This window comes from Thalassophryne amazonica, chromosome 18 (genome assembly GCF_902500255.1).
Source record: "Thalassophryne amazonica chromosome 18, fThaAma1.1, whole genome shotgun sequence".
Lineage (NCBI taxonomy): Eukaryota > Metazoa > Chordata > Actinopteri > Batrachoidiformes > Batrachoididae > Thalassophryne > Thalassophryne amazonica.
This window is the reverse complement of record NC_047120.1, coordinates 40745823-40772879: the sequence shown is the minus strand read 5'-3', so window position 1 is coordinate 40772879 and position 27057 is coordinate 40745823. Positions and strand designations below refer to the sequence as shown.

General features: G+C 38.8%; 1 protein-coding gene across 13 annotated transcripts in view; it reads right to left on the bottom strand.

Annotated features, from left to right (window-relative positions):
• LOC117531578 (ankyrin-3-like) overlaps nt 1-18891 on the bottom strand; it is a 233287-nt gene extending 214396 nt beyond the window's left edge. For 4 of the 13 annotated variants that reach the window (XM_034194702.1, XM_034194703.1, XM_034194705.1 and 1 more), the window contains exon 1: nt 18407-18843. In XM_034194702.1, coding sequence (XP_034050593.1) covers nt 18407-18520 — 114 coding nt within the window. In that variant the 5' untranslated portion in view covers nt 18521-18843. Of the gene's footprint in view, nt 1-18406 lie in introns of all 13 variants that reach the window. The other 9 variants (XM_034194697.1, XM_034194699.1, XM_034194698.1 and 6 more) reach the window with 7 other exon arrangements.
• Between the last annotated feature and the right edge of the window lie 8166 nt (nt 18892-27057).

Here is a 27057-nt window from a genome sequence, read left to right as displayed (position 1 = left end):
ACAAAGTTAAAAGTTGTATCATGGTGACTTGTAAGCTGTGGAAGAAATAAAGAAATATATATATATATATATATATATATATATATATATATATATATATATATATATATATATATATATATAAAATGATCCACAGGTGTATATAATAAAACAGCCACCTCATTCTGTATGTAGAACGGCACCGCGCGCAAAAGAGTGCTTTTGCAGAAATAAACGGACAAACACAAAGTCAGAAGTGGATTCACGTTGTAAAAATGATTGTGTTTAAAGCCAGGGAAAAAATAAAGCCAGCAAGCCACGGATGGAAAGGAAGCCAGAAAGAGCAGAGAGGTGGCTGTCCATGAAAGGACAGCAGCGCGCACGCAAAAGAGCGATTTTGCAGAAATAAACGGACAAACATAAAGTTTTGTTTGTTTAAAGCCGCAAAAAAAAAAAAAAAAAAGCCAGAGAGCCGCGGAGCCAGCGAGGAGCACAGAGGCGGCTCTCCGGGAACCCGTGGTTCGGGTCTAGCTGATCTGGTGCATTACAGGTGGACATCAGCCTGGCGCACAGCGCACAACTGCGGAACTGTGATGGAGTGTCTATTTCTGGACTGCGTTAAAAAACAAAACAAAAGAAGGGACATCTTTAAATGCTGCTGTGAATCTGTGAATTGAAAACCCACACTTTAAAGGGACCAGGTGTGGGTAGGCTGGAGGTTTGGACCAAACTCATGCCTAAACGTGCGCCAACATGGCGTTATCATGGCGCTATCATGGCACTACGTGGCTTAGTGTGGCTGATGCAAGCCATTCGAGGCTATAATGACAGGTGGTCGTGGCTCACTAGAGGCTGCTACGTGGCACATGCGGGGTACAGAGAGGCACATAGTGGCACCTTCATAGTGGATACGTGATAGATGAAAACGTGGGTCATTCTTCAAATAATCACCCCACATCCATGCGTGGCTCGTTCTTCAGCCTTCATTATTCGGTGGGACCGAGGCTTAAGCTTTCAATCTGTGTGTTTTTTTCAGATGCAGTTTAGATATTTATGGAGTACATTCATGTCCTACTTGGTTTTTCTAATCCTGTTTTTAAGCTTCCTGGTTTATAAAGAAAATACGCGTCACAGACTGATTCTCATGGTAACCGGTCCGGATATGGGAAAATATCCGACCGGTCATCAGCCAATCACAGTGCGCGTAGCACCGGAGCCATACAATAAATATTGCTTATCACAAGAGAAGACAGGCGAGCATGCAGCACCATCTCCAAACAAACAAAAAAGTGAAAGAAAACAAAATTGTTAACAGTGACGGCATAACGCAGTCTGCAACCTCACCATTAGAAAACACTCAATCCTACACACTGTGACTTTAATATGTCAACACACAAATAACAGTGTACAAAACAGAAGGAAATTAGAGTGGGTAGTCAGAGAGCACAACACATGTGCCTCACATGTTGAACACCAAGTCATTTAATACATTCTTTGTGATTCAATGATACCATAAAACCTACACAGTTCTGTAGTCTTTGACAGTTTCTGCCCAAAAGGAACCACCTTATTCCTGAATACAAACCTCACATCATGTTTAATACATTCTGGCACCAAATTGTTTGACTTAAATTATTACGACTTTATGTAAACAGGTTATTTATTTCAGCAACAACACAGCAGCATAAAGACAACATATCAAACAAATAAAAAAAAACAAGATCAAATTTAACACCGTGTGCCTGAAAAGGGGGTGGGAAGAAGCAAAGCTTATAAATTACCCACCCCTCATACCCCATCCCAAAAGTCCAAGTCCAACATATAATTACACTTATGCTCACACTCCTATATATACAAATAAGCAAATTAAATACATACATCCACAAATGTATACATCTTTTTTTTTTTTTTTAATTATGATTTTCTTTATATCCAGAAATTATTAATTTCTTATAATGTTTCTTAAAACAGACTAAAGAACTACATAATCTAATTTCCACAGGACATTTGTTCCAAATCTTCACCCCTTTAACTGAAACACAAAAACCCTTGACATTAGTACGTACGGGAGGCTTCTTAAAAACCATACATCCTCGTAAACTGTATTCAGATTTCCTGATCTTGAACAGGCTCTGGACATAAAGTGGCAAGGCCTGGTTATTAGCTTTGTACAAAGTTTGTATGGTGATATAATCCACTAAATCTCTAAATTTCAGTAAATTTAAAGTCATAAACAGAGAATGCGTTGGCTCAAGATAAGGTTTATTACAGATGATTCTGATGGCATGTTTTTGTAAAAGAAATACATGATTGGTATTTGATTTGTAAGTGTTACCCCAGAGTTCGATACAATATGTCATATATGGTACAATTAAAGAATGATATAATCTGAGTAGCCCATCCTGGGACAATATGTCCTTGACCCTGTACATGATAGCGATAGATTTTGACATTTTAAATTTTATATAATTTATATGAGGTTTCCAGCTGAGTTTATTGTCAATTATAACACCTAGAAATTTGTTCTCAGTTACTATCTGTATTTCCATATTGTTAATGGTTACACTTTTACATTTAGGCACAAGTTTATTTCCAAAAATCATACATTTGGTTTTCCCAAGATGAAGTGACAATTTATTAGCATCAAACCAAGCCTTAAATTTATCCAGTTCGTTCACCACCGTGTCCAGAAGCTGTTCAAGATTATCACCACTGCAAAATACAGTTGTGTCATCTGCAAAAAGAACACACCTCAGTACCCGTGACACATAACATATATCATTTATATATAAAATAAATAACAAAGGACCTAACACTGAACCCTGGGGCACCCCACACGTAATTTCCCGAAGTTCGGAATCAATGTTATTGTATTGAACATACTGATACCGACCATGTAAATAACTATTTATCCAGTCATATGCTAATCCTCTGATTCCATATTTCTGTAATTTAGTTAGCAATATTTCATGATTGACAGTGTCAAACGCTTTCTGTAAATCAAAAAAAATACCTACTGTATATTGCTTGTTATCGACTGCAGTCGCTATATTTTCCACGAAATCCATCAATGCATGTGAAGTAGTCCTAGATTTTCTAAATCCATATTGTTCTTCACAGAGTATCTCATGCTTTAGTAAGTAATTATCCAGTCTTTTTACAAAAAATTTTTCTAGTATTTTAGAAAATTGGGGTAAAAGTGAGATAGGTCTGTAATTTGAAAAAGTGTGTTTGTCACCAGTTTTAAACAAAGGTATTACTTTGGCTATCTTCATCTGTGAAGGAAATTTACCAAAACTTAATGATATATTACAAATATAAGTGAAAGGTTTTACTATACAATCAATGATTTTTTTCAACAAAGCCATATCCAAATTATTGAAGTCCTTTGATTTCTTACTTTTAGAATTCTGCACCAGATCAATTATTTCTTTTTCATTTGTTCCACCAACAAACATTGACACAGATTTATTAAATGTTATCTTATTTTCAAAAGATTTAACGCTCAATGAATCAATATTACTGGCAAGATTTTTACCTACATTGACAAAATATTCATTAAAATGGTCAGCAATGGTCTCATTATCTTCTATCACAGTATTATTGGAAAGAAAAAAAGAAGGATAATCTCTACCATTTTTGTTCTTTTTTATTACTTCATTTAAAATATTCCATGTATTTTTTATATTATTCTTATTTTTAACAAGTAAGTCACTATAATATCTTTTCTTACTAAATCTCATAATATGAATGAATTTATTCTTATATATTTTATATTTACTTTCAGCTTCCTTTGATCTCGATTTTATAAATTGTTTATACAGTAAGTTCTTCTTTTTACATGCCCTCTGAAGACCCTTGGTTATCCATGGTTTATTGCTGTATCGGTTAGTATATATCTTGTTAACAAGAGGACAGTGTTTATCGTATAACTTAGAAATGATAGAAATAAAACCATCATAAGATTCATCAACATCATCAACATAAACATCATTCCAATTCTGGCATAATAAATCCACCCTTAAATTATCAACAGTTATTGGTGTGACATTTCTACTCAATCTATTACAATCCTTTTGAAACACTCGATCATGTGATGCAAAAACAGTAAATACTGGCAGGTGATCACTAATATCATTTACCAGCAATCCCGCACTGACATTACCAGATATGACATTAGTTAAAATATTGTCAATAAGGGTTGTTGAATTCACAGTTATTCTACTTGGATGAATGATGGTCGGAAATACTCCCAAACAATATAAAGAATTTATAAATGAAGTGGTTTGTGGATGATTGTGAGGATTTAGAAAATCGATATTAAAATCACCACAGATAAATAAATGTGAATTCTTATTTATTTTGTTGTACATTCCCATAATTACTTCTTCAAAAGTATCAATATTTGCTCCGGGAGCTCTGTATAAACAACTAACAACCGTATTTTTTGAATTTATGGATGTAATTTTAACCGTAACACATTCCATGATATTATCAACTGTGAATGACATATTGTGAACTAATTTACAGTTGTAATCAGACCTTACATATAATGCCACACCCCCGCCTCTTCTCTTCTGTCGATTTACCTGAAACAATTGATAACCTTCCAACTGTACAAGATCTTGATTGACATCAGTTAACCATGTTTCTGATATAGCGATCACTGAAAAACTTTTTCTAGATGTATCTAAACAATCATTTATCCTTGAAAAATTCCGAGAAAGACTTCTACTATTAAAATGTATTATTGAAAAATCTCCATCTTTAATTTTATAATCATTAAATTGTTCTTCTGTAAAATAATTACATTGTCGCTCGATATTGTCACTAAAAAAGGAATCTGGATCTGATTCAAGTTCAAAATGGCGAGAGGCAGGATGACTATAATTAAATGTTTCCAAACAGAGCTCCTTGGCAGAAATAAACTGATTATTAACCGTGTTCATTATATTATATACAGATTTTCCTCCATCATCACAATCAACCAGTACATTTCTTTATGTATTACTTCACAACTTACATCAGTTAAACTTACTAAGATCATGTTCATCTTTAATCCATAAGGTTTTAGCTTCTTCAGGTGTTCCATTTAATTTAATATAAACTTTACAGTTAAATGTCCATGTAGCCTGTATCTTGTTTTGTTTTCTTAAAAATCGTGCCTGTCTTGCTAAATCTGAATTTTTCTTGGTCAAGTATTCATTTATATATACATTCGTTCCTTTTAAATTCTTTGCTTGTTTTAGAATTGCAATCTTCTGTTTCCTGTTTGTAAGCCTCAATAATATGACTTTAGGTTGATTTTGACCTCTCCGCGGTAAAAGGTGACTACTATCGATATCATTAGGGTTTATTAGAATTCCTTTGTCCTTCAAAAGTGAAATCACCTGTTCCTCTACAGAGAGGTTGTCCATTTCAGAGGGCTCCCTTCCTGAAGCCACCGCTCTTGCATAACTTCGAGGCTTAATGTCCAAACCTGTAATGAGAAGGTCATTTGACCTAGTCTGTTGTTCAAGTTCTGCAATTCGATTTTCCATAAGTTTTAATGATTTGTCTTTCTCTTCATTTGCCTTTTGTAATTCAACAACTTGTTTTGTTAATTCCAATATTTTTTGTTGTTGTGAAATAATTTTCAGTTGATTAGCCACTTCTTTAATGGGCTTCATTTGTGCTGACATCTCATTTAACATTTTTCTAATGTCCTCAAGTTCTTCCTCCATAAACACAGTACCCTTTTTTGGAGCCATAGCTGACGGGTCCTGAAGGCGAACCTACGACGCCGACAGCAGGAGGTCCAACAGGCAGCAGCCGCAGATTTAGTAGGCCTCAAAACAGGCCGACGTGGTATAAGCACCCCTCGAGGCAAGCCGACAAACGACCACTGCAAATCTCCCAGCAGCAGCAGCAGCAGCAGCGGTCTCAATGTTTTTGAACTCTGACTACACACTTGTAGATTTTGTCAGAATTCAGTCTGCTCCCACACTATAAGTGTTCTTCTATATAATTTATCAGAAAATATGGTTGTTTATCCCCATTAGGTTTTTTTTAACAATCATTTTATCACCATTTATTGATGATCTGCAGCAGTTTTGTGTTGTCAGGAAAGCAGCAGTACACATTCAATGGAATCACTTTATTTCTTTTTAAATGTTGCAGTGCTTGCTGCTAGTTCATCAGCAGTGTTGTGGTGTGCATTTTAAAAACCATATTTACAATTTCCTTTGCTTCCAATGTGCTTCAAGTCTTTTTTAGTCACACAGATCAGTGTGCATTCTTTTTGCTGCTCTAGTAAGTGGCTCAGATGGAGTTAAACAGCCATTATCGGTACATGCTGCTGGTTCACTTGCAGGACACATTATAAAAGCATATTTATGCTCTCCTTCAGTTCAAATACGCACCAAGTCAGTTTCTGATGTGATACTCCTCTTCCTAGATATTCAAGAGCAGGTTCTACATGAACACATACATTTTTTCCTCATTTTGTCTGTTTTATCTTCCTCCTAGGCAATGTACAGTAGTGTTCAGAATAATAGTAGTGCTATGTGACTGAAAAGATTAATCCAGGTTTTGAGTATATTTCTTATTGTTACATGGGAAACAAGGTACCAGTAGATTCAGTAGAGTCTCACAAATCCAACAAGACCAAGCATTCATGATATGCACACTCTTAAGGCTATGAAATTGGGCTATTAGTAAAAAAAAAAAAGTAGAAAAGGGGTGTTCACAATAACAGTAGTGTGGCATTCAGTCAGTGAGTTCGTTAATTTTGTGGAACAAACAGGTGTGAATCAGGTGTCCCCTATTTAAGGATGAAGCCAGCACCTGTTGAACATGCTTTTCTCTTTGAAAGCCTGAGGAAAATGGGACGTTCAAGACATTGTTCAGAAGAACAGCATAGTTTGATTAAAAAGTTGATTGGAGAGGGGAAAACGTATACGCAGGTGCAAAAAATTATAAGCTGTTCATCTACAATTATCTCCAATGCTTTAAAATGGACAAAAAAAACAAAAAACAAAACAGAGACGCATGGAAGAAAACGGAAAACAACCATCAAAATGGATAGAAGAATAACCAGAATGGCAAAGGCTCACCCACTGATCAGCTCCAGGATGATCAAAGACAGTCTGGAGTTACCTGTAAGTGCTGTGACAGTTAGAAGACGCCTGCGTGAAGCTAATTTATTTGCAAGAATCCCCCACAAAGTCCCTCTGTTAAATATTAGACGTGCAGAAGAGGTTACAATTTGCCAAAGAACACATCAACTGGCCTAAACAGAAATGGAGGAATATTTTGTGGACTGATGAGAGTAAAATTGTTCTTTTTGGGTCCAAGGGCCGCAGACAGTTTGTGAGACGACCCCCAAACTCTGAATTCAAACCACAGTTCACAGTGAAGACAGTGAAGCATGGTGGTGCAAGCATCATGATATGGGCATGTTTCTCCTACTGTGGTGTTGGGCCTATATATCGCATACCAGGTATCATGGATCAGTTTGGATATGTCAAAATAATTGAAGAGGTCATGTTGCCTTATGCTGAAGAGGACATGCCCTTGAAATGGGTGTTTCAACAAGACAATGACCCCAAGCACACTAGTAAACGAGCAAAATCTTGGTTCCAAACCAACAAAATTAATGCCTCGCAGATGTGAAGAAATCATGAAAAACTGTGGTTATACAACTAAATACTAGCTTAGTGATTCACAGGATTGCTAAAAAAGCAGTTTAAACATAACAGTTTTGAGTTTGTAGCGTCAACAGCAGATGCTACTATTATTGTGAACACCCCCTTTTCTACTTTTTTTTACTAATAGCCCAATTTCATAGCCTTAAGAGTGTGCATATCATGAATGGTTGGTCTTGTTGGATTTGTGAGAATCTACTGAATCTACTGGTACCTTGTTTCCCATGTAACAATAAAAAATATACTCAAAACCTGGATTAATCTTTTTAGTCACATAGCACTAATATTATTCTGAACACTACTGTATAGACTCGTAAATACATTTTTGCATATAATGATGATTAATAATAACAATAATAATAATAATGAAAATAATAATAATGAAGAAGAAAGGATTTTTACAAACTAAAACCTCGCTGTACTTTTCTGTATTATGCTGCCTTCACACAAGTGTAAGTTACCCTGGTTTTTGACTTGTTGCTGATAACAGTCTGGATTAACCTTTTTGTCTTTGCTCCAGAGCACACACCATCCATTTCTTCCAAAAATAAATAAATAATTTGATCCATCTGACCACAATCAGTGTTGCCACAGTTACTTTGAAAAAGTAATCCAATTACTGTATCTGACTGTATCATTATCTAAACAAAACCAGTAGTGTGTTAATTGAAGGCTGCACTTGTTAAACCTTCAGAAATCTGTGTGTGTGTATGTGTGCACCCGTGTGCGCATGTGCGTGTGTATAATGTCCCAGTTCTAGCGTCAATCTTCTGTGGAGGAGAAAGGAACAGAGCTGCAGGGAAGTGAAAGCAGAGGATTAACTAACAACATCCTCATCTCCTCTGTCATCCTCTCCCTCCCCAAACCACTCTCTAAATTCCACGCTCTTTTAGCAGCCCCCTCTTCCTCTTCATCACATGTCCATCATATACTCAGTCCAATTTTTAAGTAGCTGCACATGCTGTACCCCTCCTTCTCTCTTTTTGGAGTGTGCCTCCCGGCAGCACCCCACACCTTCTCGTCTTCCGTTTCTACCAATCACAATGCTGTGCGAGCTCTGCACCAATCCTCTGGTTCTAAAACCAACCGTGTTACTGTGAATATTATTGCTTTCTTCTGCGAGGGCGGCATAAAACACACTGCCTTCATATCTCCACTGCCCCTGTCATTCTCTTCTTGACCTCACAGTATCAATAATCCCTACCTTCCTCAGCTTTCCTTTCAGGTATCACATTAGTTCCCTGTATTTTCTGGAATCCTGCAGCATCTTCTGTTCTCTGCAAGAGTTGCTGTAAAATTTAAAAATTTCTCCTTAGTTAGGTGTCTCTGATGTAAGCCAGCCACGATGATGTGATATGAATACATGTTGTGTGTTGTTGAGATGAGATCTAATCACAGCAGCAGTTCGAGCATGATCAAAACCTCTGCAATGCAACCAGTGCTGTATTTCCCATATTACATCATGATGTGTACTGCATGCACATTCATGTTATTACAGGCAGAAAGGCACACAGGCCTGACAAGAAGAAAGGAACAAATGTAATGACATTCACTCACACGACTAACACTAACTGGACGTTCATAAAGAATTGGTGTGGGAGATGAATGCATGAGTTGCTGCATGCTTCTGTTTTCAAAACAGTGAAGGAACCAGACTTCCAGTGTCTGCACATAAAGGTGTCTGTACACAGACACTGCTCCAGAAAAGTTAAATAATAATAATTACAAATAAAAAAAGAGAATCAAATGTATAGCACTTGAAATGCTGCTGCATGTATGCAACATATCAGTTTCCATGGTTCGATTCATTACTGCGCCCTACATAAATACAGTGCCTTGCAAAAGCATTCGGCCACTTGGTATTTCACACATTTTAATTGATTTATCCCATTTCAAATACAGAAAGTAAATCAGGCTTCTCAATAAAAAAAAATCTAAAATGATGTTCCTTAAACTCAAATTCAAAGCAAATCTCTACAACTTGATATAAATTAATTAAAGCCAAGATGATGGGTTGTGTAAGTAATGGCCCCCCTGTGGTGTAATACCTGTAAGTAATCACTTCTATTGCCAGTTTTCTTCAGACAAGTCAGAGAATGGATACATGAACATTACCAAGTCACTGAATATGTCTTGGACTTTATTTACATCAGTTATGAAGAAATACAAACAGTATGACACTCTATAGTAAATCTGTGTGGAGTCGACAGTTCTCAAAAACTGTTACTGTGCAACAAGGAAAAGAGTGAGGAAAGCCACCATGACATCCAGACAATCCAGAAGAAGTTATAGGCTTCTGTGGCTGTAATTGGCAAAATTGTGCATAGTGTATGTTTTGCATTCCGCACGTCTTTTCATGCCGAAAAAGTGCTGATGTCAAACTCTTCTGCCATTTCTGTGGTTGTCAGACGACGTCCCGGATCAACAAAGCGTTTACTTTGGAAATGAACGGCACATTCCACTGTTACAGGAGTTTTTCGGCATAAAAAGACGTGCGGAGGATTTCGCGCGTCGGGACGAAGGCGCAAGGCACAGAACAAAAAGCAACGCCGTGATGAAGCCTCACAGGACATGTTGTGGCATGTCCAGCTCGTCCACAATTTCTCGGATAGTCACACGACTGAAAAGACACCGAAAGCCATCTGAATTTTCCGAATGGTGCAAGAGCTGGGCATGTTAGGGCTTGTCCTGTGAGACCAAAACGGAGGTGATTTCGTCCCGCGCCATGAGCGGCTCCGTGGCGAATTTCTCCGCTCCTCTTTCCATTACAAAAACTCCTGTAACAGCGGAATGTGCCAAAAAGTGCTATGTCCAGCTGTCTTGCCATTTCTCTGGTAGTCAGATGATGTCCCGGATCAACAAAGCGTTCACTTTGGAAATGATCTGGTCGTTTGAGCCTGTCGATCGCCGCTGGGTGTGCGGTGCGCCATCCGCCGCTGTGGGCCGTCTTTAATCCAGTTGTAATTGTCCTTAATCTGTGTGATCCCCATAAGATCTTCACCGAAAGCCATCTGAATTTTCCAAATGGTTTCCACTTGGCTGTCTCTCACACTTTGTTAAAAAAATTTTGATGAAGCAAAGCGGCAGTCGATCAGCCAATTTCCTGACAATAAAAATCCGACGAGGGGGCTGGACCACTCCTCTCACAAGGCGTGCTCACAGGCGAATGACGCAACCGACAGGCGTGAAAAAACTCACGCATGCGCATGAAGGTTCAAGCTTGCCTGATGCAATCACACATGATTCAAATCCATATAGTCCGTTACTTTTCTAACAGACCTCGTATGGTCATATGTATGTTCAATAATCTATAAAATTCACCTTACAGAGTCTGTCATCTAAATAGCAATGAAAGAGATTCTGATACAGCCCACACTAAATGAGAATACGTGATGACACTGATTGTTCTAAGTGATATTCCCTCTAAATCAAATGCATGATGAGAAACTTCATACAACCCCTTTGCACCCTGTGCCTGACTCTGCACTCAGATTATGGTCTGTGCAAACAGCAAAGTAGATATGAACACACTCAAAATGCACTTGTGCTTCATAGCATGGTATGGTGCCAAGATAGGGCCTAAAGAGTGTTACTGTTCATACTGCCTGCAGACAGACTTGACCAAAACACAGTCCAATATATGTGTGCATTTGCGAGGGCAGTGGTTTGTTCATACTGATGCTTGACAATGAGAATTTTTGGGAGGCAGTGACTTAGGTGGACCTAGGTCCCAGAGTGCTGGTCTGGTCTGCGTGTCTTGACACAACAACATACTGTACATGACAGCATCAGGAGTCACAAACACTTTGCTGAAGACAATTTACAGGAAGCAGTTTGTAACAAGCGAAACGATACTGCCCGGACAGACTCATTACGTGTCTCTGTCTGAAAGCCAGTTTGGTTCCAAGCACTAAATATTTTCATGATGCTAATTTTAGTCCCTGCTGAAATCGATATCATCCACCTTCAACACCCTTTCAAATGCTCCTCACATGTGATAGTATTTGATTTTGCTGTGTGGGCCGCTGAAGAGGAGGTACTGCTGGCCCACCACCACCAGATGGCGCCCTGCTTGGAGTGCGGGCTCCAAGCACGAGAGGGCCTCGGAGCTGTTGGAGGTGACAGCTGTCACCTATCAACACCAGCTGTCACCCATCACCACCACTACAAAGGCCGGACTGCAACTCCACCTCCTCGCCGAGAAATCTTCTACCATACAGGTAATTAATTCTCTGCTGAACCTTAATCCGAGCATTAGTCTGATCTCTTTTGCAGCCGTTTTCCTGGGACGGATACCCTGTCTGCTGAGTTGGCGTTTGGTGTGGACTGCGACGGTTTCGCCTCCCACCCCACCCAGATAAGTGGTTATCTCGGGAGCTGCACGAGAGTGTGATTCGGAGGTGGAGGTTCTCCCTCCTAACAGTATACAGACTGTGGGATTACTGAGTGTGCAAACTCACACTCATCCAGAACTGTTTCTGTTTTCTGCCAGCAGTACCGGGTCTGACTGCTGAAGACAGTGGCCACCTGGGGCGCAGGGCTTGGCGGCTCCGGTGTTCTTCAGATCCATTGGTGGTGGAAGCTGTGTGGGATCCGGCTCTTCTCGCACCGGATGTCTCCTATCTTCAAGCCTGCCACACGTCACCTTGTGTCAGATTGATATACCGCATATTTGTATTTGTCTGTACTACGTTGTGCACCTTCACAACATTAAATTGTTACTTTTTGGCTATTCCATTGTCCCTTCATTAACGCCCCCTGTTGTGGGTCCGTGTCACGACACTTCCCCAACAGATTTTTGCTTAAATAGCAAAACAACACAGAGTTTGTTACAGTTGAGACCTAACAACCAACCACACACACACACACACAAAATCAAACACTCGGTTAACCTTTCAGCAAGCAACTAGACAAAGATAATCAGTGGGTCAGTGCATCCGGAAACTAACCAGGCATCGGCACAATAACAGAATCTGCCTGTCAGTACAAATTTGAATGAAGAAGTCATTCCGACTGCTGCTAAGCTTTCTGTAATTTATAATCAGACATATTTCATCTTGATTATTTTAACAGTGTAACATGATTTGCTAATGCACCGAGTTCTATGTTCAAAACACGGTCTACAGCACATAGCTAATAGGTTTAATGGGAGCTACTTTGTGCACTGGTGCCAGTGGTGTGCATCATACACGGCCTTTGCTTTCCAGTAACACACCCCATAGTGCACACTAAAGAATCAATTATTAAGTCAATTCGACTCCAGAACATGTAGTTAGTGCCATTAAAAATGCACAATTAGATTAAGCCCCAGAAATGTGTCTTATCTGACTGAAGAACTGTTTTTGCACAAAGCTGTTGGTTTTGGGTGGGTTGCGCTACTTCCTCTGTGAACTCATCATGCCTCAAAGATTTAAGCGTGAACTTGACAGTGTGTCATACGACGCTCAGTCTCAGGTTACGCTGTTGTCAAGTTTCTCATGTGGTACACAAAGTTGACTGAAATAAGCTTTGTAAATGAAACAACCAGATATGCTGATCTGGAGCAGCAATAGGTGTTCTCATCATGGATAATGAGCGGCCGATCCTGCACTTCTGGAATACCACTGAAGTTGCACCAAAATATTTAAGACTTAGATGTGCTAAAGAGATGAGCATTTAATCTGAATAAAATGTTATTCATAGAAGCAATAACGCCTGCTAATCACACAAAGCAGTGTTACCCATCATATAATTTCAGTTTTGATCAAAATTATTCATTAGAAACTAAGGCAATTAGTAAATGTAAACAGTATGTGACTGACAGAGAACAAGGTAATGGGTAGAGCCCGACCGATAAATCGGCCGGCCGATATTATCGGCCAATATAAGCCCTTTTCAAAGTACTCACTATCGGCTGAAATTTTGCCGATAGAACGCCAATAATTTCTCATAAACAGAACAGTTACTGAAATAATGTTTGTGTCGGCAATGTAAAATGTCCTTGCACCGTTTGTCCAGCAGACAGAGCTCTGACTCCATTCAACTGAGAGCTGCTTACACCCCTGCTTAAATGTGTTCATCACCGGCCCCCGTAGTTCGCCGTCACACTGCACTGATCGGCTGACAAAAGCATATAAGTAAGTTTATAAGGATGTTGTTTGTAATAACTTTGCGATTACATTCACCCCACATTTCTCCCGTTTCAGTTCAACTCAGTTTGATTAACTCAGTTTATGTAGTAATGGTCAAATGTGCTTCATTGCGTCGGTCACACTTTTTATTAAGCCCACGTTGTGTAGACCTTATTTCTAGCATGAAAAACTTTTGTTTACTGCTAAGAGAGTGAAACGTTCACCTGATGGGCTGATTTATCGTCTATCGGCAAATCAGCTGATTTATCGATTATCGGCATTTTTTTTTCAATCAAATACCGTTATCGGCATCGGCCTCAAAAAATCCATATCGGTCAGGGCTCTAGTAATGGGTAGAGATAATTCCCAAAAAAGGAAACATAACTAATCAATGTGTAACAGCTGGACTCAACGCAACAACAAAATTGTGGGATTAGAGCCAGCTTGCAAGCTGGATCGGTAGATCAACCCAAAGTTACCTCCAAGTAATAATGAATTTTTTTTTCTGCAAATAATTAATGAATGTGGTTTTGCATTAATAAGAAATTCAAGGTTGTATAAATGACGCAGCCAGCAGACCACAGAGATGCTTTCGCCACTGTGTTTCAACAAGACTCTTATTTGTTGTATTAACTTGCAATATCGACTTGAAAAAAAATAGACTGTCAAAATGATGAAAAGTAAAAAAAAAAAAAAAAAAAAAACCATAAGAACTGGAGCAAAGCAGATCTTAGTTTATAATTTAATTTTTTTTTTTTAAAGAAGGTATGAGGATGTCTACATTGTCTGGTGACAGGGTAACAATAACATTTTTACTTATAACTCTTTCAAATTAATTCAGTTCAGTAGTCTTGGAAAGTAGACGCTTGTAAAAAGTCAAGAATACCCATTATTTTCCAGAGCTGTGGACATTCGACAAGCTTGGCTGTGCACGAGCACAACGCTCTCTTCCCTGGGCTCATGGATGCACAGGGCAGAGACGACAGACACTTTGTGCTCAATGACTTTAATTTTTTGAGATTCTATCAGCCCTGCACTGAGCATGCAGCAAGCGGAGCACAAGGCAGTTTTTACAGACTGTATTAATGGCTGCTACCTTGCACATGTACAGCTGCTTTAATCTCCACTCAAATTGTGAGTTTACCATGACCCAAAAATTACCAAAAATTAACTAAAATATCACTTTAAAAACAAGTAACCATAACAAAAATCACACTCAAACTCATCTCTTCAGGTGGACCTGGGCACAGTTCATCGATCCGTGCTTGAGCATGGTACATAAAAGGCTCTAAGTAGGGCTCTGATTGTAAATGTGTTATAAATAAGTAAAACAATCCTTTTAAAAAGGAATAGAGGTTTCATTTGTGATATCAGACAACTCCACCCACCCCACTTGGGAGAGAGAGAAAGTCAGACAAGGTGAGGTAAAAAAAAAAGCAAAGCAAAGCAAAGAAAAAGGTAATTGAGGTGATGTGATCCGAGAAGCGTGAGTAATAGGAGAGGATATATTTTGCGGTGTGGTGCCAAGAATTGGCCAAGGCAGACTGCTTTATGGATTTGGCTTGAGTGAACCCAGGATAGCTGATATCCTTACAACATTACGCTACAACTCCCAAGAAACTGTTGATGTCACACAAACTCCAATACGCATACAAATACTGCTGCAACATGTTTGCGTCACCTGCTGCCAAATAAAGCAACCAATTCTGATAGGCCCATCAAGGTCAAACCACTTCATCACATGCTCTATTCACACAATTCTGTTTTCAAAAGTCAAAGTCAGTAATATCCAGAATTCTCTGAATCTAGAATGAAAACACATGAAAAATCAGTAAGGTATCTTCTATTATACATTCCAAATCTAAGGTGGAACTCTACTAGTGTATACTAAGGTATACCTAAATATCTCCAAAAAAAAAAAAAAGAGAGAGAGAGCGGAGCCAGTTAGGTGCCTGGTCCTGGTCCAACATCTAGTCCACATTATACACTTCCTCGATTCCAGTGGGTAACGAAACTGTAATCATCAAAACGTAAGCTATTGATTTTAATGGCATTTTTACACATGGCAAAGAGTTATGTTTCATTAAAACTATACATATACACACACACACACACATATATATATATATTTTTTTTTTTTTTTCAATGTATACAGTAGGAAAAAAATTAAAAGTCAAAAGAGAGAGAAAGACAGAAAGAAAATTTCCTTGGAACATCATGACTATCAATGTCCCCCCCAGTGGTATCAGGATTCTGAATATGTCACCTCACTATAAATACAGATTCCAGTGTCCACGACATAAGGGAGATAGATAACACAAGTTTCTCAATCAGAAATTTTCATCATGTGCAAATTAATTCGTTATGTTTTTCATTCTCTCTTAAAAAAAATAAAAATTGCTGTCTTCATTAAAATATGAGTGTTGCGAAAGCAGCGTGAGTCCCTGTCTACTATCAGCCTAAAGTAACTAAGTCCCTTTGGCTGCTCCCTTGATTTTCACTCGGGGTCACCACAGCAGATTCAAGGTGGATCTGCACATTGAATTGGCACGTGTTTTACGCTGGGTGCCCTTCCAGGGATTTGAACTCAGAACCTTCTGTACTGAAACCAAGCCCACTAACCACTTGGCCTACAAGTTTGTTTTGTTTTTATATTATACCATTGTTACTATCGGCTTTACAATTATAAAATATAAAAACAAAAAATAAGCAATGATGAAAATTTACTGGGAATTACCAAATGTTGTTCCACTATTTATACTGGTGTTTGACTACCAACAAGTAACTCTGATAGCCTTGAGGCCCATTGGTGCGGGTGCTTGCTTATCTATGGATTCTGTAGTGTCAAGCGAATGAGACCCAGCTTTCCATATTAGCAGGCCAACTCCTTATCCACTCAGCTACCTGCTCTATAGGTGGCGGTGGCACGATGGAATAGTAAGTTTGTAAGTTTGACACAACTCAGAATGCTCCTGACAAAAACATTTTTTCACAAATTTTGCTGGTCTAGCAAGCAAAAGCCTTGACTAGTCTTCATAAAATTATGATGTAGTCATCAGAATCCCAACATGTGCAGCTTTGGCCACCTTCTCAGGTCACATGGTGCTCATCTGAAAAGTCCCTTAATCCCTCAGGAGACCTCCTCTCACTAATGTTGACCAATCCTTATTAAAGGATCCAAACTGAATTTGTCATCTGAACAAGTGTTTAACACAGTCACATTAAATGTGCCACTGTGAAGGTCTTAGATACAAAAATCTTTGGCAGACTGTAGATTTTCACCTCTGTTCTTCAGTGTTCATGAGTGATACTGCAGCTGTGCATCCTAAAATAACCTGCTGGAATGAACTGATACATTCTGATGCCTTCATAACAACTGTGAGATGCTTTCAAGATGCTTTCTAATGGTGCTTACCAACAACAGATCTCTTAAAGAGACACCACATAAATTAATTACTGTGCTACATTACTTATAATATAAACCACTGGAATATTGACTGTTCTTTCCAATTGGATCTCCCCGTGGCTAGAACACCGTAGTAAAGATGGGACTGTAACTTTTTTGAACATGGCTGGAACAATTTAATAAAATAAAAAATACAGTGGTGTGAGAAGTACCTTTGAAGTACAATAACTCACCACCTTTCTAGTTTGTGTGACCACAGCAAGTCCCATCTTACTCCATGTTCACCTTGATGTTAACAAGCTTGCTAGCACTAACATTATTGTGATGGGTGGCTAACCATGGAAAAATGATCACCTTGGGTTGGTCAGCACATAAACACATTGAACACAGGCCAACACAAGGGATTTTACAGCGAGGCACCAAACAGACCGTCATCTGAAAGTCACCAAGGATTCGAGTGATTTGAAGTAATCAACCTTGTTGATTAACGTATAGATGTTTAGGTATGACACATCACAGCTTAACATTGCCTTTGCACAATGACATTTGCAGATGTGTACTCACTCAATACACAAAAAAAGTACACAAGACTGATCCGCAGGGTGTGACAACTGACGCGTTTGACTGTGCTCAATCTACGCAACATCAACATGGCAACAATTATCCAGTTTGGGTGACAACAGGCGTGTTTTCATCATCAGGAGTTAAACTGGAGAGAATTATGGTGCAGTGTTTATGCATAAAATTCAAGGTCAAAAAATATTTCCATATCACAAAGTGAACCTTCAAAAAAAATTAGGTGGAGTGACTGCAAAGTCGCCCATGCGTAAAACCAACCAACAGCAATTTTTGCATGATATGACAGTAAATTTTAAAAGGTTTTTGATGTGTGTCAGAGATGTTTCAAAGGCCAAAATTCCTTTTTAGTGCATAAATAGCAACACCGCTGCCAAAAATACCAATCTCTCCTCCATCGCTAATTCGTGGCCGCTCTCTCCACCTGTTTTTCTGTCCTTTTTTCAGCAGTGCACCCACCCCCCTCTGTTGTCCCAGTGGGACCTCCCTCGTGTGTGCGAGGAGGCTGCATCATGACAAAGGAGAACCTCCCGCACTCCTCAAACATGCCTGAAGCCTTTCTCTACGGCGTCAATCCCCCCAACTCCCTCATTCCTCTCCTCCCTTCTCTTAATGACATATTATCTACCACCTTTTCCCTATTCCTCTACCTTTTTCTTCACTTCACGGGACCGTTTCCTCGTCTTCTTCCTCTCCTTCTCCTCCTCTGCAGCAGTCAGGTTCTCATCTGCCCTTTTCTTTAGCTGTGAGGCGGCATGCGCCATGCTGCTCCGGCCCAATTAATCCTCACAGGTGGGAACGGTAGACGGTGGGACAGAAGAATGAAGGGAAGTTCTCCTCCAAATCTTTTCTCCTTAGCTTATAATTCTTTCCTCTGGAGTCATCACAGGAGGAAACGGACAAGGAAGGATTTTCTTCTCGTCTTGATCAAGATTCCCTCTTTGAATGATTTCCTTCCCACACACTGCAGATGCACAGCTCCTGCTTGGGGCAGGACACAGACAGAACATACTCCTCTTCTTTTTTTTTTTTTTTTACCTCCCCCAGTCACTATTCAAGGTGTAAAATAAGCATGAAAAGCAATAAAAAACAAAATTCCCCTGGCTGGCTTTAATGGGAAACTTGTAAGTCATTTACACAATCCACAATCAGATGAAATTGGCCTCCTGATTAGGCATAAAGTGGAAAAAAAAAACAGTTCAGTTATGGAAATTGTAACACTGATTCGGGGCTAAAGCACCATTCCTGAGCCCGTCGAAGTGTCCTATCGTCTGGGTAAAGGCACAGGTCCTGTTGCCTCGCTGACAGGTTTTCTCAGATGCCTGCACCTGAGCGTCGAGCCCATTCTATATGTCCACACGCAGTCACGCGCTCAGTCCACAATGTCTCACTGGGACACATGAACAGGAGGGAAATTACTGTGGAAAGGAGGTTGGGGAGGAGGAGGGAGGGGGTGAAAAAGGAGGAGGCTAAAGAGGGAGAGAGGTAGTAAGACAGAGACAGAGAGAGAGAGAGAGAGAGAGAGAGAGAGAGAGAGCAGCTGGGTGAGTAAAAAACAGGAGGCAGCAGCAGGGATGGCTGAATACCTCTGCTTATCACCAGCTGCTTTGGCCTGAGAGACAAAGAAAAGAAAGCGGATGATACTTCAGGTCACTGTACGCCGACTCAAAGATGTCACCAGTGCACGCTCGCAGCATGAGCATTTACTGCAGGGCTGATTTTTGCTGTGACGTGTTTGACACAGTCATAGATCTGAGCAATAAAGCCATCAGAGCTAAAACTGTCCTACTTGTCAGTGATGAGTGCAGAAAGTAGGGCTAAATTCATGTCATAGTAACTGTCTGGGCAGTATCGTGTTATAACGCAGTACTTACGATTTAAGGGTAACACAATTAATACCTCAATTTTACAAACAATAACTGTTTTTCCCTTCTCACTAGCAAATGAACAAACAGCAGTATTATGTCCATATATTCATTCATTAATTTTTTTTCCCACCTATCTGGGTCCAAGTCATGGTGGCAGACCAAACAGCTCATCCGATACTTCCCTATCCTTGACCAAGTCCTGTAACTCTTCCTGGGGGAATTCCGAGGCATTCCCAAGCTAGCTGGGAAATATCATCCCTCCAGCATGACTGTGTCCATATAGTGTCTCTTTTTTTTCTCTGGGTGCATCATCATCATCATCACTGAGGCATCTTTTCTGACAAATAGGAGGAGAGGATCATTTTTGCTCATTTGTAACTCAAAATCTATTGCAATCCAGACAAAAACTCATTTGTGATAAGAGATTAGACAGATGCTAGGTTCTTTACTGAGAGTGAGTAACTTTTTATCACCATACATTACAAGCAAGAAGCTAGCCGTTTATTGATGTCATAGAAACAAATCCCATGAACAACAAAAATGCTAAAACTTCTGGGATTTATGAAGCATTTCTAGGTGCTCTCTTGGCAGGAGGGCTTTGAATTGAACAAGGTATTGCTTCATAATTTGAAATAAACTTTGCAGATATTTAATGAGACCAATGGTTACAATTAATGCAATAACAGCATTGTTGAATAAGAGAACATTATGAAAAAAAAACTTGACAGACAAAATAAAAGGTATGGTAATGTAAAAAAAAAGTGGGCCAAAGACTTTTACTTCAAATAAAATGTAACAAGACAGTCTCAGTGAAAACTTGTGTGTGTTTCGAAGTTAAGTGCTGCTTCAAGCAGTAGAGTAGGTAGACAAGGAGCTAGGAAGATAAGGAGCTGGGGTACTTGTATATAGACCTGGGTTTGATTCCTGGATACGTTCCCTGTTACCACTCCTTATGTGACACTTCATCTTCATTGTCTCAGTCCACCCAGCTATAAATGGGTGCCAGCCTTGGCTCAGGACATAACCTGTGTAGGACTGGCATCCCGTCCAGGGGCCTCAGGGCTTATGTATGACTTACTTCTCTTCCCTGTTGCAAGCAGAGAAAAGAATTATGGGTAATCAAATGACACAGAGTATTTGATGTCCTGACCTTGAATGACAGTAAAATCATGAAGTAGCTGAAAGAGCTTTGAACAGTGAGAAACAGTGAGATTATCCTCTCATGACAGATGATATGCCATACTTGGCTAACAGGATTTAAAAAAGGCTTCCACTACGACCTTCTTACCACGTTTTGCCACTTACCGCAGTGGTGACGTAAACCTGTAAAGGCAACCAGCACTGCAAATGTCTTTCAACTTTGTCCAAGACAATGTAGATGTGCAACAGTACAAATGTAAAATTTAGCCTATTTGCACTTGTGCTGTGATGTATCTTTAGAACATTTCATGTAACAGGACTGTTACAGTCTGCCACTACTGACAGTACTACATAATCAGTGCATGGTGACATAACGATGGTGACGTTAATACTAGCGTAGCCCCCAGCTTCAGCAGGAAGTTTCATGTACAGAACATTATTTATTTATTTATTTTTTAACCAAACCATGGTGCAGCATCAGCTCACACAGCTTCAGGTTTTGCACCTCAAGTTGCTACAACATTTAAGAAGCATTTTACTTCAGCTATTCTCCTGTATCAATGTAATGCCTTTTCCAAGTTGATGTTTATTAGTTGGCACATTCTGAACATTCTTAACAGTTTCAGAGGTAAAAAATAATAAATTGACATAATTCAATGGCAAATGTGTGTATAAATCCACATCTGATACAAAATTTTGTCATGGCTTATAGTTGATGCTTTTTTGCCATATTTATTGATAAATTACCCATTAATTTAAGTAATCTTGCCAACTATTCCAATAACAAGCAGAGCTAAGTGAAATCAAATCTTCCTTAATGTAGGCAAGAACCTGCAATGACTCATTCCAAGAGCAGGTTTTTGTTGTTTTTGTTTGTTTGTTTGTTTGTTTTTACAACTCTAATTAATAAATAAATAAATCACATATGCTCTGATAAAATGTCATTGTCCATATATGCACTTTTGTTCATTTGTGGACAAAGAATACTTTTGTTCAGCAGTGTAAAGTGTGATAGTCAATGACACAATGTTCACCTTTTCCTATCTCGGTCACAGTACAAACAAAATAAAGACCAATCACCTCACGTCTACACAAACACACACAAAAAATGAACACATCTGCACTGCTGCAATTAACAACATTAAAAAAGCCTCGTCTTGCATTCAACATTACCTACGAAAAAATATGCATAATTGATGCAACCGTTATTGGAATTGTAATGTACTGTGTGTGCTGGCTATTAGTCACTGAAGTAAATCAATCGAGCTGTAAAACATTTCAAAATCATTAAATTATTTATTTTCTGACACTGTCCAGTAGGGCTTCAACAAACAATTATTTGGATCATCGATGAATCTGATGGGGTTTCGACACGATTAATCGATTAATCGGATTAGTGGGAAATTTTTTAAAATGTGCCAGGGAAACAATTTTTCCTCTCCTTCCATCACTTTATTTAACAACAGAACATTATTTGAAAACTTAAAATACTTGAAAATCAACAAATCATCAAATGTCCCTTGGCTGTTGAAAGATAAAATAATAAAGACTAAAACAGTTTATAATAAAGAACAAAAATAATTATTTCAAATGACATTGCTTTATCAAAGTGCTGAGTTGCCATAAAACAACACTGAAACATATAAATGTTATAAAATATATGGTAAAAAAGAGGTATTTTTGTTGCTGCAAATGAGCAATTAGCATAACCAGTTAACCATAAAACCTACATCTAAAACTGTAGCCTGACTCATATGTGCAACATTCTCTGTATAACTTGTAAATTATGTGGTCATTTCACGACACATGTGACTCATGTGACTCATGTCTCTTTCTCTAAAATTGTATTGTAGCATTATTAGTTATTATTACTATTATTATTATTGTTCCTATTATAATTAATATATAAATACAAATAAATTGAAAAATATTATAATTTGTAATACATTTTACTCTTTTACGACAACAAACGCTGATCCATTAATTATTATACAGAAAACAAATGCACAAACATGCTGAAATGCCAGCAGTTTAATGCTAACTAACACTGTAAACGCTATAGACATGCTAACGCGTTAGCATTGGCGTTAGCATAAAATACATCTATCAACAGTTTCAGAAGACCATAACAGGTCAGTTTAACATAAAAAGGTAAATATTCCTCACAGACATATGGTCTTTAGGGTTTTAGTGGGGAAAAATTAAGATAAAGCGAAATAAAACAAATGAAACCAATGAAGCAGCAGCTCGAAGCACTCCTTCATTGGTTCAAGATTCAAAGCAAAGCTCGGTTGATTATATGAAAGAAACGAAACATTTGCGGGAAAATAAAGTTATTTAGCAACTAATCGATGACTAAATTAGTTGACAACTATTTTAATAATCGATTTTAATCGATTAACTCGATTAGTTGTTTCAGCTCTACTGTCCAGAAAATGTCAGACTACAACAGCCCAAGCTGATGTCTTCAAATGATTAATGAATAGCTAGATTTAGTTTTATCCAACAAATAAACAAAAAAAAAAAAGTCTACATGGATTAACCAAATTCCATGATAGATAATTTATCTATCGTGATTCTACTGTATGTGCAGCACTTTGGAACGTCTTTGTTGTTAAATGTGTTATATAAATAAAGTGGATTGGATTAGGATTAGCAGGTGACCCATGGGTTTCAGCTAATGAAGACCACATGCATACTGATGTGCACTAACCGATAAATTATTAAGGTACTGCTGCATTATTCATAATGGTTACACTGTGATAAGAGAAGCATACCTTGAGGGCATAAAACATTTCTGCAATTAGCTACTTTCTAAGTGTTGGGAAGGTGTCGTAACACGGACCCACAACAGGGGGCGCAAACGAACGGACAATGAGTAAGCCAAAAGGTAACAATTTAATGTTGTGATATTACACAACGAAACGTGTCTTAATTTTCAGTCAATAAACACCAGGTGACGTGTGGGCAGGCTCGAAGATAGAAGACGCCCGACGAGAGAGAAGCCGCGTCCCACACGGCCTCCACCACCAACGGCCTGAAGAACACCGGAGCCGCCAAGTCCCGAGTCCCCAGGTGGCCTCTGTCTTCGACTGTCGACCCTGGTACTGCTGGCAGAAAACAGAAAGATGATGTGTGAGTGTGAGTCCGCACACTCAGTAATTAACAGTCCAAACACAGTTGGGAGGAAGCACCTCCACCTCCAACCTAGGAACACACTAGCAGCTCCTGTAACCACTTATCTGGATGGAGTGAGAGGCGAAGACGTCGCTTCTCTCACTGACCGCCAACCCAGTTGAAAGGGCACCACAGGACAACGGCTGCAAACAGATCAGACGTAAGTCACAGTTTAAATTCAGCAGAGAAATTACCTTAGTACTGGTAGTCGATTTCTCGGCGGGGAGGTGGAGTTGCAGTCCGGCTTATATGGTGGTGTAGATGAGTGACAGCTGGAGTCATGAGTGACAGCTGTCACTTCCTCTGGGTCTGGCGCCCTCTCGTGCTTGGAGCCCGCACTCCAAGCAGGGCGCCCTCTGGTGGTAGTGGGCCAGCAGTACCTCCTCTTCAGCGGCCCACACAACACTAAGAATTCATATACAGTGCCTTGCAAAAGCATTCGGCCCCTTGGTATTTCACACGTTTTAAAGTTTTTTTATGCCGTTTCAAATACAAAAAGTAAATCAGACTTCTCAATATGAAAATTTCTAAAATTATCTCCCTAAAGCCCCCATCACACACAGCCAGAATGTGCAGGAAGCAGGCCAACATGGCAAAAAAATGGTCATAATCTGGATGCAGTCAGGAGGAAAAGAGGCGTGTTCAGCCGTGCCAGAACGCAGACAGACTGCCTCGTGCACACCTGTCAGATCGCATCCAAAGTATATGTAGACGACACAGACTGCTGTCAGATGGCCATAAAAGGTGCTGAAGACTATCCATCCCTTGACTTGTCTGAAGAAAACTGGCAGTAAAACTGATTATTTACAGGTATTATACCAAAGGGGCTGATTACTTATGCAACCCATCATCTTGGCTTTTAGATTTTTAATTAATTTATAACAAGTTGTAGAGATTTTCTTTGAGTTTAATGAAGATAATTTTAGAATTTTTTTTTTTATTGAGAAGCCTGATGTACTTTTTGCATTTGAAATGGCATAAATAAATTAAAATGTGTGAAATACCAAGAGGCCGAATACTTTTCCAAGGCACTGTATATCAAAGTAAAATTATAGAGAAGCAAAAATAAATAAATAAATAATTTTTGTTGCTGGAGGCATAAAACACACTCAAAGAAGAGCTTGATGAAGTAGTTAATAATTAAAAGTTTCCTTTGTGTGTGAGCTCAGACACGGCCTTTGAACAATAAAAACGTGAGAGATGAGACAGACTGTAGTTTGTGTTGTGATATGACCACAGCCTGGAGATATTATAGCACTAACTGGCTTCATGAAGAAGAGTCTAATGCACAAAATGACAAGGACACAAGGAGAAGAATGGAACCCTACGCTACAAATGATTCCCTTTAGAAAACTTGTTTCCACCACCGATCTGTTGGAGCATTCAGTTTGTTTCAAACCAACCTGAAAGTGTAATTACAATGTATTAATTGTGTTCCCACTCTAATTCTAAGGCTAATAAAAGGCCAAACTACACTATAATAAGACAGCTGTCATAGAGCGACTCCAGACAGGATTTAATGGGCTAATCCATTATGATCTCCATCTATAAGAGAGGCTTATAAATTAGATGTATAAAACCTTAAAGTCCTTCTTTCTGTGCTAAAACAGGGATTATAACAGCGGGTGATTTCGAGCACACATGGATCACACATTTAAAAGTAGCCTTAAAGAACAAAGGGTGCAATGACGATGGCTGGTGATGCCTGCAGGTTTAAGAAGTCGATGCGCTGTCGTGTCTTTTTACGACACTTCATTCAGCATCTTCCCTATCTTAGTTTGCTGTGAGAATTCCCCTGATAAATCCCGGTGCGTCTGCTCAAAGTGGAAATGGGACACAGGAAAAATCCCAAGAACTTTCCCTTTCTTCATCCACATCTTTTTTTCCCCTCCTGTGCAATTGTTTTGTTTTTTTTTCCACAAGAATCTTCCCATTCTTCTGGGACAGATCCCACAAACTAGAGCTGCAACAATACATTAGTTAATCGATTATTAATCCCCATCTATTTTGGTAATTGATTAATACCTTTGAGTCTTTTTCAATCACTGTTCATATTCTTTGATTTCAGCATCTTAAATGTGTCTTTTCTGGTTCCTTTCTTTTCTCCTCAAAGTAAACTGAATGTCTTTGAGATGTGGACAAAACAAGATATTTAAGGATGTTATCTTGGGATTTCTGAAACACTGATCAGTATTTTTCATGATTTTCAAATATTTTATGGGCTAAACATTTCATGGACTAATTCAAAACATAAGCAACAGATTCAATTGTGAATAAATGTAACTGTCAGTTGCAGGTCTCTGAAATATGTTAGGATTTTTTTCTGTCTTTTTGTGTCTCAGGTACAGGCAAACCTTGAATGCTTTTTACATTTTTTCCACTTTGCATCAACTGTGTATTGGGATTTTTTTGTAAATTGTAAAATAAATACTTTTTCTGAGAAAATATTTGAATGCAAGGTAGAAGGTTATTAGTTATTGGTAGAATTTATGGTTTTGATTTACAGGTAAATTAAGCAAAGGATAATATATTAATCCAAAAATGATCAACAGACTTAAAAAAAAAATTTGCCTGAGACAGTCCTTTCGTAACACAGGTGATATCAAAGTCAGCAGTCTGAGGTCATGGTGAAAATAGAGGTCATTGTCTAAAATACATGAATGACCATATCTCAGGAAATAGATGGACTTCTGTTCTCTGGTGGCTGCCAGTTGAAGTCATGTGATGACATCGGTACAAATGCGCCAAAGAGTGGAAAACCAAAATCATGTCAATGCACGAAACAGAGTGTTTTCATTAGAAATACATATGAAGTAATGGAATAATGGATCTCTGTGAAGTTCCTGGGAAACAACTTTGTGCAAAGCTTGCAAAATGAAAAGAGTCCCAGTTTTCCATACCAGTTACTTGAATGTATTATATCGTGGTAGTAGGTATACCTTATCACATGTCTGTTTATGTATCACGAATGAATAATGCAGGTAAATCATGTAAATATGTAAATTATGGAATGTTCTTATGTCTCTCTATAAAGTCATGAGTGTCCTCTTCACTGATGTCTCACAACTTCAGTATGAGGCTCAAGTTGTAGAATTCTCCCTGCTAGGGAGGCTAAA